Raw genomic sequence first — 18,689 nt, 5'->3', positions numbered from 1 at the left:
TTTTTCGCTGTAAAAAGAAGTTTTCTTCCCACGCACAGCGGACACTAATGTTTTTGTCACTTTTTATGGAATCAAACTCAAAGTAACGTCAGTACTTCCACGCTTTAAACGCTGCACGCTCATACTCTCTCCCGCACTCGATATGTGATCCATTGTTGATCTGCACACAGCTGTTGTCACGAACGTCGCACTCGCTTACGTCACTGTCGTGAGACATTCTCGCAAAAAATCACGGTTTTAGTAACGCAGTAAGGCAGCGTTCCTACGGGAAAGTAACGGTAATCTAATTACCGTTTTTGCAATAGTAATCCCTTACTTTACTCGTTGCTTGAAAAAAGTAATTGGATTACAGTAACGCGGTAACGCTTTACAAGTAACGCGTTACTGCCCATCTCTGATCACCACTCTGTGAAAGATTGTAAGTGCAAACAACATAAAACTGAAAAGCATTTAGGGATTTCATGTCTTTTAGAGAAACTGAAGAAATCTTTATGTGCAAAGGACAAGAATGAAAATCAGCACTGGAGGATCTTTAGACAACAGGCAGAAAATTAGAGGTAACTGGAAGTTGCTATCAGTGTAAAATATCCATCTTCTATGGTGGTATTGATGGTTTGGGGGTCATTAGGACAGGTGCTGCCATCTGTACAGTGTCTCTTTCAGGGAAGGACTTTTAACAGGACACTGCCAAAACCAGTGTCCTGTTAAAAGTCCTTCCCTGAAAGGAAGGACTTTTCACACACCAGCAGCTTGGTGTGTGAACTGAACTTCAGGTAATCAGTAAAGTCAAACCACAGTTTGAAAAGCAGATCTGTGAATTAAACAACAAAACGTTGCACAAATACATGCAGAGTAAACTACAACGTTAAGCTTGCGTGTTTCCAGCCAAGCGTGAGTCATTAAAACTGCAGACCAGTGGCTGAAGGAGCTGATTTCAATCTGTTTGTTTGTTGGCTTAAACATGTCGAGTAGTTTAGTTGTGTCCTCAGGAATCTTTGGTTAGAATGAAAAGAGGGAAAGCGACCAGTACGGGAACACAAATCCACCAGTCTGTGTGTGGTCTCGCCGCCTGGCTTCAGCTGCTCACTCTGTGGCCTGGCAAAATGTTGGGATGTGTAATCAGTGAATAAAATTCAGCTGTGAATTTCTGTCACCCCTACCAAAAGGAAAAGAGTCTGAATTTTTACCAGAATACACAAGGCTGCAAGTGTGTGTCAAAGTACGAAGTGTCTCCATAACCTGATTTGGTTACAAAATAAGTCTGTAAGTGTGTTTCTGTTCCTGCAGTTATAATTTACAGCATGCTTTTCCTGGTGAACGCCTTGTTCCTGTGCTATACATGAGTGTGTGTTGATAGATTTGAAAACTGTTTTTGACTAAATTATGGGGAAGAATAGACTAATGCTTAAGCAGAGCTCTTTCAGAGCTGACTCATATGTTGGAGCTTCTTAAGAGCGCATGAAAACCCCTCCCCCATTCTCTGGGGTCAATTACTGCAAAGAGTGGTTATAGTTTTCACACACATTAGTCTGCAATCACTGACAATGTGATGCAAGGCAAAACAGCACTGGCAGTATGTGTGAATGGGTCGGGACTTTTCAGCTGAACTTAAAAACCCTCTGCTGTCCTCGATGGCTACGTCTCCCCCAGAGGAGGGAAAAGAGTGTGAAAAAAGAATAAGAGATCACAAACCTCCATCTCATCCTATCCCCGTGACTCCTCTGTCACACAGCCCTCTGTATGTCCTCCTCCACTACATCCTCTGAGATCTTCCTTTTTTCTCCTGCCTGGCACTTCCATATTCAAAATTCTTGTCCAGTATAACCAGTATACCCCTCATTCCAAACCATCTTAACCTTGCCTGTTTAACTTTGCTGAACCTGAGCTGTTCATCTGATGTACTCGTATCTAATCCTGTCGCTTCTACTCACTCACAAAGGAAATCATAACATCTTCAACTCTACCACCTCCAGCTTGGCCTCCTGTTGTTTTGTCAGTGCCACCAACTCCAAAACATACATAACAACCAGGGGTGGGGGAAAAAAATCGATACTGTGTAGCATCGTGATATTTTGTTTGCTAATAATGTATCGATACAGGGACAGCAGAAATCGATATTTTGTTACAACAAAGGTTTTTGTGCTCCGACTTCAGAGCATGTCGATCCTTTTTCTGAGCAAGAATCCTGACACTGTCCAAATGTGTTTAACTTGTTTTTTGGCAGCAATAAACATGACAGTTTACTTATTTTAATTTAAGACATGTTTTATTTTAATTAAGTTTAAAACTTTTTTATTTAATGTAAAATTATATTTTGTTTTAATTTACTTTCAAATTCTTCAGTTGCTGAAGGGGCTGCATAGTTTTCATAAATTGCATAGTTCAGAATAGCTATAATTGTGCCAGATGGTTGCATTCAGTTAAGTTGGACTAGACTGTAATACAAACCGTTCAGTTTGTCAACAATAAAACTGACTGAAATGAGAGAAAGACTGAGTGTGAGACTTTGATATTAGATAAAATGAATATTGATAAAGTTTACCTTTATGTACAGAATCTGAATATCGCAAAATATTTTTAAAAATTGCAATAATATCGTATCGTGGGATGTATGGTGATTCCCACCTCTAATAACAACAGGTCTCATTACCATCTTGTAAATCTTCCTGTTCCCCTTTGCTGCTGTCCTTATGTCAAAAATCAGCTGAGACTCGTCTTGGCCCACTCCACCCTGCCTGCACTCTTTTAACCTCTGGGTAATTTAACTCATCTATCTTGACTATCTCTATTCCTTAAATGTTCATCTTTCCATCTGTCTTTAAAACTCTCTCTTTGGCATATACCTACCCTCCCAGTTCTCTTGTCTACTTTCTTCATCTCCCCACTTTTTTTCCTAATCATTTAATTTGGATACTTTCCTACACTTCTTCATTCCACTACCACCTCTTCTTATCCTCTTTTCTCTGTCCAGAGGATATATCGAACACCTTCTTGACAGTTTCCTTCAGCACTGAAGCTGCACTCTCCATGTCATCTGGTATCTCTTCCCTGGATACTAGAGACGAGTTATCAGTGAAGAGTTACCCCATGACTGTCACGGGAACTGCTCTTGCTCTGAAATCCCAGCGTCTCCTCCATGCCTCCTCTGGGATTCCCGCAGAACTGCTAACGCAGTCAGCTGGAAAAGACTCTCCATTGCAAAGGAGAAAACTAATGAATACACTTGCAAAATAAAAAAAGACATGTCACCTTCACATAATACACAACAAGCAAATAAACCTCATCAGGTGTTTTATTGGTATTGACGTAATTGCGTGATTTTCAGTAAAAAAACAAAAAACAAAGATCGACACTGCACACTCATAGACTGGAGTGACCTCAGTGCAGATATTTTTTGGGCCCTTTCTGCCACGTCATCCCTGAGCAAACACACTATCTCACTCGCTCCCAACAAATTGTTGCATTGATGTCAACAGGTTCAAATACATTTTCCACAAATGACAGAAAGCGAGGTCAGGAAGTACAAATTATTTCCTAGTTGCAGGATAGTCGTCAGTTACAGCAAGATGATGTATGCAGTTAGTTAGCAGAGAGAGGGATGTAAACAGCCTAGAAGACTGACTGACTTTGGAAATGTTCCTTCACAGTAAAGAGGTCAGAGTTGTGCCATTTGTTGGCCTCATTTCTTCTGTTCATAGAATTACTGTAGTCTGGTCCAAATATCTGAAAGTAGCAGTTAAGGTAGTGAAAACATCATTGTTAATTAATGCACTCAATTTGTTACTATGGCAGTTAGCTTGTGCAATCTTATTGTCCTGCTATGTCATATCGTCTGTGATGATAGAACAGAGATATGGTGTCTATCTCCTGTCTATCTCTGAGTTCCTATAAGTTTAAAGTCAGCATTAGTTATGACACGTACATTTAAAACGTTATAAAACACAAAAAACTTGAGTTTTTTTCTATGAAATTATTGCAGTTTTTTTCCTAAAATGTCTTTTTTATTTTTCTTTAAAACCCTAATAGTTTTAGGGTAAGGATTACTTATCGTCAGTCAAGGCTTGCACCTCAAAGGGTGAATAGTAATTCATCTGTGTATGAAATTACAGCTGTCAAATATATATGGCTCAGTGCAGTTTGATCCTGTTTTGAACAGACCCGTGTCTTACAAGCTTCTGCCATGTGTCTCAAACTCCTCAAGAGGTTAAGACTAACTTCATCACCTAACCACTCTCTTTGTTGATGATGTTTGTTGGAAACTCTAGCTGATCCAGCTCCTACAGTTTAACTTAACCAAGTCTGTGTGAATCTCTTTAAGATTCAAGTTCGCTTTTTAAGTGTAACAAACTTACCACAATAAACACTGTTTTACAGACAAATCTTGCCTTTCCAGTCATACTTAATGTCACGAGGCCAAACCACATCTCAAGCCCTCTGTGAGCATTCAAGTCTGGAAAACGTCTGCCTAACTATGATGGAACATGTGCATGAAGATCAAACTTTTAGGTGTTAAAAATTCAAATAAACATTAATATGTTCCATTTCTTTATTTAAATCTGACGCTGAAGAAATTTGAAGACGAAACCAGACTGCCAAATTACACACGTGTTTAGGTGCAAGAATGTAGAAAAAGAGGTGATGCTGGGATAGCATCAAGTTATGTGCCAGCATGTACGTTAACTGGCTTTCTATGGTTCTAGTTGTTTTATCTGCCTTTTCTTGTTTGGTGTTTGCAGGGTGAATGTCTGTGGAGGGCAGTGCTGTCACGGCTGGAGTAAATCTCAGGGATCACAGCGGTGCACGATGCGTAAGTTTGCACTGAACACCTTTCAGCACAACAGCACCTTTACATTAAAACTGCTACTCAGGCTACGTAAGAGCACTAGATGCTGTGTTGCAACTGTCTCTCATTCTTCTTCTGGTTCGGCTCCTGCAGAAGTTCTAAAATCATTTTCTTTCACAAAAATGGGATACTTAACAAAGCAAAAACTGATGTTCTGTAATTGTGTAGATGGGCATTGTGTAGATGAACTACAGATGGGCAACATTTTAAAGCAAAGACAATATAAAGTGTGTTTTTCCTACGTATACTCAGAGTTATGAAAATATACCCGTTTGCAGTGTTAGAAAAAGTCACCAGAAAAGCTTCAGGGTATCTTGACATGGATTCTTTGATTAAATGGAGCTCTGGTGTAAAATAATACCATTATTCTAAAAGATATTCCCTCATTTGGTGCTTTTATGGTATAAACAATTGTGTGGTCGAGGAACGTGGCCAGGAAAGAAATCGAAACCACTGCCTGATGAGCAAGTACTTGGTGGTAGCGAGGAAGATCTCCCAGTTAACAGTGTGCCTTGTATTTTTTCCCATATCGCTAGCAGTCAGTTGCAGCAGCTCCCATTATTGTTTCCATCCATCCATGCATTGTTTTTCCTCTGCAATCCTCTCCATCTTTTATCTGCCGGCTTCTCGTTTAATTCTTTTCCCAAGGAGAACATGCGTCTCGTGAATGAGTCGTAGTGTCTGGATGTTTTACATTTTTAAATTGCTGTCTGCAGAGTCATGAGGAGGTTATTATTGTACCGTCCAACTGGGGAGAACATGAGTCAGAGTGAAAGAGAAACAGATTTGAAATGGACTGTGTCTCTTGGCTCAGAAACATTGTTCAGGCTGTTTTCTTATTTGGGTAACTCACTTGCTATTCAGGAAGTAAACAGCTTTTCTCCAGTGTTGTGCCCATCAGTTGGGAAAGAAGGTTGTTTTCTCTGTAGAGCATCGCCATGTGGTCCCGTTGAACGGCTCTCCCTGTGTTTGCCTCTGGCTTCCTTTAAGACATACTGTCAAAGCTTCTGCTTTTTGACAAAACAGACAACGTGTCTTTTGGCAGCAGTGGATTACCTATGAAGCTTTGACAACTCATCATTTTTCAAAGTGCAATGCTACTGTTGTGGGGGGCTGTGGTCCCTAACCCTTTTCTTAACCCTGACCTTTAAGTGCCTACTACTATTTGTTAGTGCCTAAAACTAAAAAGCAAGTTAAAGCAAAATAAAAAATATATAAATAAATAGAAACTAATCAATAAGTGGGGAAAAAGCAAAACCAAGAGCATAACACAAAGGTCCAAGTGGGAGGCAAACCACACTCTCCTGGCTGATGAACTTGTGACTAATGCCACAATTTCCCCACAAACTTCCTAATACCAACCAACCTAAAACTATCTTTAGGCCTCTAAAATGGGAAAGTTCTTCTATCAGCAGCCAGCATTGCTGTGGTCCAGATGTTTAAAGAGCAGTTGTGCTTAATGGTGAGACGTAGGCAGCATGTGACAAATGGCCTTACGTGACATGCTGAGATGAGAATTTATGACAACCGCAATCAGGATTTTTTTTCTTAAGTATTTTTATTAATCTTTAGGCATGAAAAGATTAATAAAAATACTTAAGAAAAAATCCTGATTGAGGTTATCATAATTCATGCATGAAAGGGTTAAATAACAATAATTACAATGAAACACGTCATACATCTATAGTAACATTAAACGACCAGCGGATGGCAGAGTATGGAGTGACATATGTAGTGGTTTATCTGCAAGTATACCATCAACACTGACACAAAGACAAGAAAACTGCCTTTGAATAGCTGTCCACTGTAGTGACCGCAATGTGAGAAAGGGTTAAATTGACTTTGCAGCTAGTGCCTCAAGTCTACAACACACGGACACCATTGATGAACACTAGTCGCCTGGTTTTGTTCTACTTTTTTTTTTTTTTTTTTTTTTTTTTTTTTACAGAACTCTGACGGCTCTTAAATGTTTTACGGTTGAAGTCTAATCTGACCTTTCAGTTCTGGATGTAACCAGTAGTTTGCACCTTGTTGTAAGCCTCTGTATTTCTGCTCATCTCGTGATCGTAGACTCCGGTACACGTGCCTCCTCGTGAGCTTTCTTGACTTGGTTAAAAGTTTTTTGTTTTTTTTTTATAACCAGGGAAATAATTGTTCGTCATGCACTTCTGTCTTCTGTGTGTCTTCTTTCAGGCCTTTTGGTGTTGCTGAGCTAATCAATGCATTTATTCATTTTTTCCACAATGCACTAGATTGTTGACTTGGCCACTTCTAAAGTTTTTACTCTCTCTTATAGGTCTATTTGGGTTTTTCAGCCTCATGATGACATCTCTCACTAACATCTCTTTGAGTCTTTTATTTTAAATTGCATTAAAAAGTACAGTAAAAAGCTATAAAACAGCTATAAAATACAACACTTTGAATCAACTAATATTATTCCTGCTTTGTTTGTCATGAAACTGCTCCTTAGTCAGTTGTGCTGTTAATTTTGAACCAATGAAAATGGGCGATTGTTTATAAAAATTGGTGTAATACTTAAACAGTTCATGCAAAAATATTTTAAAACCCCTTGAATTAAAGCTGAAAGTCAAAGCCACAAGAATTACATCTTTGTCCTAAACATTGTGGAGGGTTCTGTACAAATGACGCTTGACAGCACAGAGAGATTAACTATAATGAGACAAAATGCTGGTGTAAATGTAGAAGAGAGTTGCTGTAAAGAGAACTTTGTATTGTCTGTATTGTTTTGTGGACTCTTGTTGGAAAACTTCTGCATTTAACTTCACAGCTGCCACACAAAACAAACCCAAGTTGGATGCAACACGTCCTGGTTGCCTGTGCCAGAGAGACTGATGCTAACCTTTGTTGATTGTGGATGTGGATCTACCCAAATCCATCTGCTTCCCCTTTGCTAATAAAAATGACTGAACCAGACCCATCCACAGTGTTTGGGCTGTTTGTGCCCAAACACTGTTACAAACATAAAAAACAGATCAGATCTTAATGGGGAAGCAATCATGCTGGATATCTATACTGATACAGACTAAGTAATGTGAAAGGAGTGAAAGGATACCAAACACAAATTGTCTGATGAAAATGATCAACCTACAGAGGGCTGAATTCAAAGACACCCAAAACATCTTCCGTTGGATTTACGTAAGATGAGCATGGGACCAGACCATGGCATCACTTCCTTAATCCTCCAGGAACTGCCTGCATTCTCATGCCACATGAGACAAGGCATTTTCATACACCAGGAGGAAACCAGGACCTACTGCACTAGCGTAAGGTTTGACCCTGGGTCCCAGGATTTTATCTTAATATGTAATGGCAGTCAGGGTGCCGTTGACTAGCCTGTAGAGGTCTTTGTTGCTCTCAGTGGAGATGCCTCCCCAGAGCATCACTGACCCACCACCAAAACCAGTCATGCTGAATGATGCTGCAGGCAGCATAACTTTCTCCACACCTTTTCATATCTTACACATGTGCTCAGGGTGAGCCTGCTCTCATCTGTAAAAAGCACAGGGTGGTGGACCTGCCAACTCTGGTGTTTCATGTCCAATGCCAGTCTTGCTCTACCGTCCCGGGCAGGGAGCACAGGGCCTACAAGAGGGCTGCAGGACATCCTCATGAAGTCTGTTTCTGATTGGATTCACACCAGTTGCCTGTTAGAAGTCAATTTGTAAGGACAGGACATTCCTTCTTGCACAAAGGAGCAGATAACAGTCCTTGTAATGGGTTAAAAACAGCTCTATGATGCTCTTGAGGCTGTGCTGGGAGGCACAGCACACCTTCTGACAATAGCACATCACACTCCCGTGACCCTGAAAAGGATAAGCAGAAGAGAATGGTTGGATGGATCCCCTCTTTTGATACAGTTACTTTGAGGGAAAAAAGTATCATTTTTGGTGATAGCCAAAACATTAATGATGAGTTTTTAAAAATCATGTTATTGCTTTTTTATTAGTTAAAATTTCAAGTAACTATAAGGAAAATTTGAAGGTTGACTTTAGCTTGAATAAAACTAAGAGGACTCATTGCAGTCCTAACTTGATTATGAGATGGATAAAGATGAAAAAATAAGATTAAAAAGGTAATTGCTACGAGAGACTTAAATTTGTTTTTCCCAGAATGTTTGAGTCCCTATCTCAGGCAGGTTGTTGAGGTCTTTTCAGAAAAAAAAGCTTCTGTGATTACCACCTCACTGAGACTGAATAGAAGGGGATATGGGAGCAGTTCAGGATCCCTTTTAAAGGCACTAGAAAATATATTCTAATCATTTGGAACTGTCACAGTGTTATTATTTCTATTTGTTCAGTGTGCTGTGATGTTGATATTAAAAACAACAACAACAATCTTATATCCATAAAATCTGTAGTCCTTGATGGTTTTAAGGACCTCTTGGTCTTCTTCTCCTAGTATCTCATTGAGCTGGCAGCTTTTCTGTTTTGTATAAAAGAAATACTGCAAAAATACTGTATTAATAGGCCCAGACAGCCACTCGCACTGTACCCAGAAGAAGCAGGCGACTCGCTGCCCTGCACTGCATGGTGGTAAAGGGGTATGGCCAAGATGAGGGATGTTGATGTTACCGTCTCTTTAGTACCAGTCTTTCAATTTTTTTTACTGCTTTTATTCCCATCAAAAGGATACGATTTGTTTGCTTGCCAGTGATGTGTCTGCGTTGGGCTTAACAGCTCATATCAGCTTGGACTTGAAGAGTTGCAGCATGTGGGTGGAGAGACTGCTTTTGTTTATACAGGCACAGGAAACACTGCAAACCCACAGCACAATGACCAATAGGGGACATTCCTCTGGTGGTTTGGTATGCAGTCTCTGTAATCTGTTCATAGGAGGTCTCATAATCACATGCTGAAGTTATGATGCAATTGACAAAGCAATAGTTTATCTTTGGATTGATAATACCCACCTCAAAGCAAACTTTAATGTTTTTCTGCCTGTGCAGGATATTGTAGTTGGTAAGTAGTGATTTGTTTTGCTGTATTTTTTCTCCGTTTCTATACTGAGATAGGCTGTGAGGCATACATTTCCTTCTTTTAGATTTGGAGCAACTGTGGAATACAATTCCCATTTATTAAATACATGGTTTAAATAGTTTGCACCAGCTGAATCAATATTTTTTATAGCTGTGCATGCCTTGTGCAACAGCCACAGTTTATTTGTGGCCAGTAGGGTTGGGTTCAGAGAGGAGGGTCGCTCTTTAGATCGTAGCTTCACATTCTCATTCATATGGCAGACAGGGCGAAAACATTATGCAAATGCCCTCCCACCCCCAAAGCAACCACACAGTAATACGTGTGACATTTAAAGTGTCGCCTCTGGATCTGCTTACTACTCTGTGGCTGAATACAGCCTGTAATGTATGAAGGTATTACGCACCTTTCTTTTAAATTATGGCTTAATTTTCATTTGGATGCTTCTCCTCTCCTTTCATATTCTGAGCAGGACTATTTATGTCATGTAAATGGAGTTATTTCATGTTGACATGACAAAGAAGCTCTGTGAATGCTTAGAAAAGTGTTACTATTACCACTTTTGGCTGTTTGCTGAATGAAAGTCAGCATTCTGTTTTTGATGTTTGTGTTTGCTCACCTACCTTGAGCAAGTTAGCATTGGTTAAATCAATGATGACATATGGAAGACTGCTGTGCATTTTAATCTGGCAAAACTATAACTACTGTATGCCAGGTGTCTTACAAAAACAGGGTGATCATTGTAGGTACACCTGAGTGTGCACTGTATACTCAACAAAACAGACTTGGATGCAACAAAGCTACCAAAGCTGGATACGTTTATGTGGTTAACTACAGCTAACCCCATTGCGTATTACTTTACAAAGCTAGTGTAACGTTAGCTTTGTTTTGGTTAACTGTCAGTTAAAATCAACACTGATACTAACATAAATTACTATCATAGTTCCTATCTGCTGGCAAATTTGTCTGACAAACCCCACTCAGACATATGGTAGTGTTAGAAACCCAGACATGTCACATCTTCCCTAAGAGTTTTGTTATATTATCTGATGTTATCTACTCAAGATTGTAATTTCCTGTGCTTGGAATTTATCAGTGTTAGCAGGCACACTAGTGTTAGCTAATACTAGCCATAAAAAAGACCGTTCAGGTTTGGATCCCCGTCCCTTCTTAGTAGGCAGGAAGCTGGCTAACCTTAGCTTGCTTGCTATCTAACAATGTTACTACTAAAAATATTATTATTATATATTATAATATCTGAAGCTACGATTCCTTGTTTTGTTGTTCTTACTGAGAGACTCTGTTCTTTAGGGACACTGTTGATGTTATTAATGGAAGGGAAGATGCCATGACTTATTAGTCAGATAATCTAAGAAATTTGTTCTTCAATTTTATTTTTTAGTGGAAAATCCTTCCACCATCCAACTGAGGCAACTGTAAGAGTCAAGAAAGTTCAATTTAAAAAAAAAATTATGCTATACATTAAAGAAGCCACCAAACAACCATGTAACCCCAATAATTATCAGTCAGTTCCTTGTGTTCTTCCTTGCTTCCAATAAGTGACAGAAATTGGACAAACACGAATGTTGGGTATTTAGTTACTGCTGCAGAGCAGTGTTTCTCTTTGTCTCTTTGGCATTCGTGGCTGACAACATGTGATTCTGCTACACAGGAATCATCTGATTCAGGCGGAATTATCAGGAGACATTCCGATTAGTCTTCCTCTCTGGATGAAAACAAATGTCTGCAGATTATTGAATTGCAGGGCAGAATAGTGCTTTGTCAAGTCTGCTTGAAGTAAACATGTTACGATTACCTCATTCAGAAAATAGCTTTGCAAAATTTTAGAACTGCTTAGTTTACTTTCTGGAAGATAGCAGCCAGACATGAGGGTAAATAGTGGGTACTTGACTTTGTGTTAAAGTATGCTGATAGCAGGTTAAAATGAAATGTATCTGTTGTCATGTTTCTATTGCCTATTAAGACAGAGTGCAACATGTCCGGATGTCCAGAATAAATGGGGCCCTGTTAAAACAAAATCTTGGGGTGAACATTTTCCTCATTTGTCATTGTGTTTTTATTTTAATGGAAAGGGTTGAGAAAACAGTTAAGAAGAATTGTAGGTCTTGATTGCAGTATAAATTCTAATTGACTGATTGCAACACAATACTTTATTAGGAATGTCACAGCATCACTTTACTGCATTTTGATTTCAGGCATGAAGCAAGTAGCAGTAGAGAATTTGTAGCAGCAGCATCTTGGTATTAACTGTTGTGTTCCCTCTCATAAATACTTAATGGCCCAATCAGTATGCATTAACAGAACGCTTGTGGCTTCACTGTAAGAAAAAATAAGTGGTGTTTTATTTCAATTAAGACATATTAGATATTTACAAAGATCAAGATAAAATGTTTTTTTTATTTAAAATGTATAAATAACTATTTTAGCCATTACCCTCTATTCACTCTTCCTATATTTATTGAGGAGTATCTCACAAGCACCACTGCAGTGGGCAAGTCCACAGTCATGGAAATGAGGAGTGTTTTCAGGTCTTTTCACACAGGTGATTTCTTCTTCCCACTGATGGAAGGGCTTTCAATTTGTCATTTTTTTATTCCCATTTCTGCTTTCAATCGCAGTAGCAGCTAACTGCTCTAGCAGCTTCATCCACTGGAAAAAACCCAAACATACACTCAGCGAACTGGGGTATACAAAAATACCCACCCATGCCCCCTGCAACTCCAGATTGGAACAGTCCAGCCTCTCTCCACCAGACTCCAAACTGTGCATTGAGGTGAGCCTGACTGTATCTGATCAGTGTCTCTCGACCTCATGCACCACCAGGACCTCCACCTTTGACTGCCTCTTGAAATGCTTTGCAACCAAAGCCTCTTCCGGCCCCCCGTGCATGTGATGGGCCTATAGGAGAGCAAGCTTATGTCTCCTCCATTGGGCTAAGACCTTGCAATCAGGTGCTCTCCCTTAAGATCCACGGGTTGGCACTGGTAACTCTATCCTGGGTAGGAGGAACTGGTCCCCTGATAAGGTTCGGTTGTCATATGGGATAACTTTAGCTTTTAACAGAAAGAGTGCTGTTTTAACTTATGGAATATTTCATGTGCCATTTGGCATATTCTCTGATCCCTATTTTCTAAACTTTGATATTAATATATTGGTAATTGTACCTAGCAGAGGGCAGCCTACAAGTACAAGTCAGCCAAGAGCTAATGAATTGTTCCTTAGCTTTATGAATATCTTTGCCTTTTCCCAAGAAGCATATTGATCTTGCATCTGCTTGAAAAAGTAAAGTGACTGTTCCTTCTGTGTTGAATGTTCATTATATGGTGCTCTTGAAACATGCATGTAGAATTACTTTGTGTTTTTGACAAGTCTATGTGTAAGCAAAGATGTAGCTAATCTGACAGTATTAGCTAGCACGTTGTGTTTATCCTGTTTCAGACCAAACAACCATTTATGTTTGTGAACCTGCAGGATTTCAGTTTCAGCAAAAACGAAACCCTTTGTTACCAGAAATGACTGACCTGACCTGATGAGCAAGGCTGTTTTTACGTGTGAATTTGTAACATTTTCAGAAGAATCATGTCAGGAAATTTTTGATGGCTGTCTTTCGAACATGTCACATTACACATTAAGTTCGTGTGAGCGATCTGCCTAGATAGCTGATTTGCAATACACACCTGACTTTTAGGTTTGTATAATGGCCCAATGTCTTATGACACAGACTTAAACTTATTGTGGTAGCACTTTGATCTGACTGCACTGAATCCTTATTTTCTCAAGTGTATCTTCTAAGACAGACACCTGCAGGGGATTCCTAGAAAAGGTTGTGTGTTTTCGTACTGACAGGATTCTGTATAGCACAATGTTGAGCGATTAGGGTACAACCACCATTTGTACCCAGAGATCCCTAGCTGGCTTTGTTCACATGGTAACATGGCTATCAACACCCACTAAACAGCTGTAGGTTAGAATTGCTTTCTGTTAGTGTTACATCAAACCAAAGTGCATTTAGTGCATTACGCTAACTTATTCGGATTGTTAATATAACAGGGATTCTTTAGTGTTATTGTTGGCCAACAGAAAGATAGGGATTAGAGAGGCCAATAGATTCTCAGCAGACACTCTTATCTGAGCTAATCTGAATTTGAGGGCCAGCAGTGACTCAGATAATGTGGAATTCAATATCTCATATATCGATGTCATATCTTTCCACTGCTACCTGCTTCTGAATTCAGTGAACATCTGTCCCAGCCACATACAAGGTTAAACAGGCTCTAGCACTTACCCATAAAATCTCAGCATTTTTTTTTTTCACTTGGGAATTTGTAGTTCCTGCATCAAGGCAGAGACACAAAGAAAGTCATTATGCCTCACAGTTTCTGCCTCTCACCTTGAAACCATACAACATGAAAACAGCAGCACACACAACGAATAATTTCTACTCTTACAGACCCCGGCGAGGATATGAAGGGGCTCTCTGAACACCAGGCCCAGCGTGGTTTGATCAAAAGGGTGAGGACATCAGCATGACTATTTCCTGTCCCCAGCTAACGAGTAAATTACCATCACTTATTCCGTCACTCTTGTCACAGACCGCTGCTCTCATGTAGCTGACCTCAGAGAAAGAGCGAGAGAGAAAACTATTTGCAGAACAGATGGCAGCCTTTGCTCCAGGCCAGTGAGGGGTGGGGGAAATGAAAACTATTTATGCTAGTCAGAAAAGAAAGCAAAAAGCTTCACCCAAACTGGAAAATTAACTGTGGGGTTGTTTCAAAATACTAACATAATTCAGCTTCAGGGGAGAAAGGACAGCAATGATGTAATCTGTGAGGTAATCACTTTATAGAAGATGGGTGTAACTCGACTGATATTATATGGTGAAAGGGAGTCCACACTTCTTTGGGCTGTGGTTGTTGGAGTATAAATGTATTGTGGATATCCTGGATTTAGTGCATTTCAGTGCTGCTAAAGTTTGTGCTTAACCTAAAACGATACATCTTTCAACTTTAACTTTTTTAGTGTTAGGGCTAAAATAAGAGTGTAGAAGTAATCAGTATATGTACAGATGATCAGAGCTTGATCACAGAACAATCTGTTGATTTTAAAATAACAGTCTTGTTCATTGCAGCTAAAAGTAAGTCTTGCATTTAATTAAGTTTGGGGTGTGGCTGTCCAGTGTTGTGAAAGACAATTTTAAATCCTTCCACAAGGGGTGACCATAAGGGGGGACTTGCATTACTAACTTGCATTGGAGCTTTTCAGACGGTTTGTGAGGGTGAAAGCAAAAGAGTGCTTGCTGTTGCACGGCTGAACAATGTAGAAAGTGTAACGAAGTATTCCCAAAAAAGCGACTTCAAACTGTATGTCATCAGTGAAACTGCATCATATCCATCATGTGAGGAGGAAATGTGTACAGATCTCACTCAGTATATTAGCATTGTCGTGAGCCACGTGGATGACCACACAGGGTGTATGTTGTCCTTGTTGCAGGAGATGTCTTTCAGCCATCATTTAGTTTCCTTTCATTAATCATTTTCACCAACCTCAAAACTGCCAATTAGTCTAACAAGCTTAGTGAGGAGGTGACACACCCTCAGGGCCCATGGGGAGAAAAAGAGGGACTCTTTCTGAGTCATTTCTCCTGCTGCTGACACACACACACACACACACACACGCACACACACAAACACACAAACACACAGAAGCAGTAGAATTTTTGACTTTATAGACAGAATTTAATTAAAGTTATTTAGTTTAGGGTTAGAATGTGGAACTAAGGTTTTCTTTTTAAGTTGGGCAGTGAATAGTCAGATGGAGGTCCAGATGTGTGGCTTATCTTCAGTCAGTTTCCTTTGTATGGTTTATCCAAACATATCTATGCATGTATGTGCATGTGTGTTTGAGTACAGTATGTAAACTTCTGCTATGCTGCCTGTGAGACGGGCTTTGTAGTTGATAGATGGATGCCCCTATCATCTGCTCGGCAAGAATAGTGCCTTGTCTAATTACATGCTTTTGGCTGGTCTCCTTTATAAACATACACAAAGACCTTTAAGCGCGCACACACACACACACACACACACACACACACACACACACACACACACACTTACAATTTCATAATTAGGTCAAGTATATAGACGAAAAGTATTTCTAAACTGTCTCCTGAAAATATCAGTTGTTAAGTGACATTTCACATTAATTTCACATTAACAGCTGGTCAGATGTACCCACATGTTCTGTGGTATGCTCAAGTACTTTTGATTTTGTAGTTTTGGATACATGCCTTTACACAGAATTCCCAGTTTGATATGTACCTTGTAGGGGTGCAACGATACACAAAATTCACGGTTCGGTTCGATACTTTGGTATCACGGTTCGATATTTTTTCGATACAAAAAAAATGTTCATGCCTTTTTAATTTGTCATTTATTAAAATTATAAATATATATTTTAACTCAAAAGTACAGTTTTTAAATTTAATGTTGCTGAAACAAAAGTAATTAAAAAAAAAATAAAAATCTCAGGGCTCTCAAAATTTCAAAATCCCTGGTAGCCCTTCGGGCAGGGACTCTTCCGTTTTTGGTAGCCCAAAATAAATTTAAGTAGCCCGAATAAAAAAGGGAGCAATTTTTTGATTAATGTTTTGTTTCCTTTACAATATTATACATTAAAGTATAATATTGTAAAGGAAACAAAACATTAATCAAAAAATTGTTGAAAAACAAATTACAACATTGTATAAAAATTACAATCATCAACTCAAATACTTGGTTCTAATTGAACAGAAATGTCTATGAACTTGTAAGAACTGTGTAGGACATGAATCAGTCTGTGTCAGATCCTGAATTTGAAATTTCCACTGAAGTTACGGGTAAGAGGCAAGTGGAACCAAGATCGAGGCCATTTGCTTTTTGAAGTTTGCAAAGACTGCTAAATTGTGCCAGTGGTAGTTCACTCTTTGCAACATAGTAGCTGTTCTAAACAGATTTTTCGGGTTTATTTTTAGTATGTTATTTGCAATTGGTGTTTGTTCTGGGAAAGATATTGCAGACTGAGCAATAATGCATTTCTTGCATTTCTCATGCGTTCTAATGTGGGCCTTTCTTAATATGACTGGTCCCAGTAACAAAGGCGCTTGTCGACTCAGAAATCGAGGGAAAACCAACAACACACCCGGCAGAACATTATGTTATTTACACGGGTGCACATAAGTGGTCCGCATGTGCGCATTCGCTGTCAAAATAAAAGACGAGCACCAGATAAGAAGTTGCAGCGCGCGTTTGCGTCCATATAAAAAGCAGTGTTTTTGTCCTAGAGTGGGATTTTCACGGCACATTCTGCACCACATCTCTGTGCGTTCATCATTTGTTTGAAGCCAGCTCACCTCCTGCAACCACTTTTCCGAGAATACACGCTTCTTTTGTGGTTCAGCCTGCTGACATTTCTTTGGAGGTGGAGGAACACCAAAGTAATTGCTTAAAGGAGCTTCTTCGACATCTTTAAGAGTTCTAAACAAATGTCTGTTCTCCTCCAGAAAATCCTATGTATGCAAACACGCGTTGCAACTTCATATCTTGTGCTCGTTTTTTTTTTTTTTTTTTTTTTTTGACAGCGAATGCGCACCTGCGGACCACTTATGTGCAGCCCTGGTTATATAGCTCGTCATATTGCAGCCACAGAAATTATTTTGTTCATGAAACCATAACGCTGCACTTTCTTTTTGCCTTATAGTCTGATTTGTCATAACTTTTCTGTTTTGTGGTAAGCTTTTCTTTGGCTGTCACTTCTTCACCCTGACCTGTCTTATTTGGCTCAGCAGAACTAAAATATATATCCTGCTGCTTTTACACACGCACACATAACGGTCAGCGATTCTCTGCGCGATCAACCTCTCACATGTTTAAGCTGCGGGAGATTTCACTTGTCATGTTTGCATAGTAAGCTAACGATTAATAAGACGATGTCAGAGGAATTGGTGCGCAAATGATCGTCACTCACCAATCAGTGCTGTCGCTCTCTATACACAGTTCGCACGATTGCAAAGTGAAAGCAAAAAACAAGCGCAAATTCAAACGCGATTTCAATATGTCACATATTGACAGTGGCTCACCGCCAATGACATAATTACCCAGCTACATTTCCGAAAGAATGCAAAAGCATTGACATATATTTTTCCTTCCTACAATAGCCCGACGGGCAGGGCAGAGATAGATTTTGGTAGCCCGACTGAAAAAATCGCTAGCCCTGGGACGTCAGGCAGGCGATTTTGCGAGCCCTGTATCTGATTGAGGAATCACTCATCTTTGGAAAAGAGAGTTTATTACAGAGAAATGGCTCTTTCCAAAATAAAAGCTATACTATCCGCTTCTTCTGGGCTATATTCTCAGCAGCATATTGTAGCGGGCCAGGGCTGTTCGGGGTTCTGTTTGTACAGTTATGTTTTGTTTATGTTGCCATAGTGACGGGTGACGCCCTCTCGCTGCGACGGTGTGTCCTTCCGGGGTCAGAGGGCGCCCTGTGTGTTGTTGTTGTTGTTGCTGTGCGGTTGCCGCGCTGAGCAGTTAGCTAGCGGCAGTGTTCTTCTGCAGATGTCAATAAACGGCTGTGCTCCCTGGCTAGCTCACGGGAAGCAAGACCAAACGATACCTCCGTCTCCTCCTTGTCTGAGCTCGCCACAATATTAAACATATCAGGTCCCCATAAGAAGAATCATGTGCTAATGGCTGTCTAAATGACTCGGGTAAAGTTTGTAGCATGCATGCTTGTTGTTTTGTCTGCTTCCACTTGTCTTTGCACTAGGATGATGTCGGCGTAAATTAGCAGTCATA

The 18,689-nt window shown here is 39.8% G+C and overlaps 1 protein-coding gene across 2 annotated transcripts in view; it reads left to right on the top strand.

The window, feature by feature from the left end:
• The window catches only part of ltbp1 (latent transforming growth factor beta binding protein 1), a 129,217-nt gene that overhangs the window by 5,244 nt on the left and 105,284 nt on the right, over positions 1-18,689 (top strand). For both annotated transcript variants that reach the window (XM_085478492.1, XM_085478491.1), the window contains exon 2: positions 4,737-4,807. In XM_085478492.1, coding sequence (XP_085334618.1) covers positions 4,737-4,807 — 71 coding nt within the window. The remainder of the gene's footprint in view (positions 1-4,736; positions 4,808-18,689) is intronic.

This window comes from Copadichromis virginalis, linkage group LG13 (assembly GCF_057382275.1).
Source record: "Copadichromis virginalis isolate Kocher_CV1m ecotype Utaka linkage group LG13, C_Virginalis_male_GT1.1, whole genome shotgun sequence".
In the NCBI taxonomy this organism is placed as follows: domain Eukaryota; kingdom Metazoa; phylum Chordata; class Actinopteri; order Cichliformes; family Cichlidae; genus Copadichromis; species Copadichromis virginalis.
This window is presented reverse-complemented; position numbering and strand designations above follow the sequence as displayed.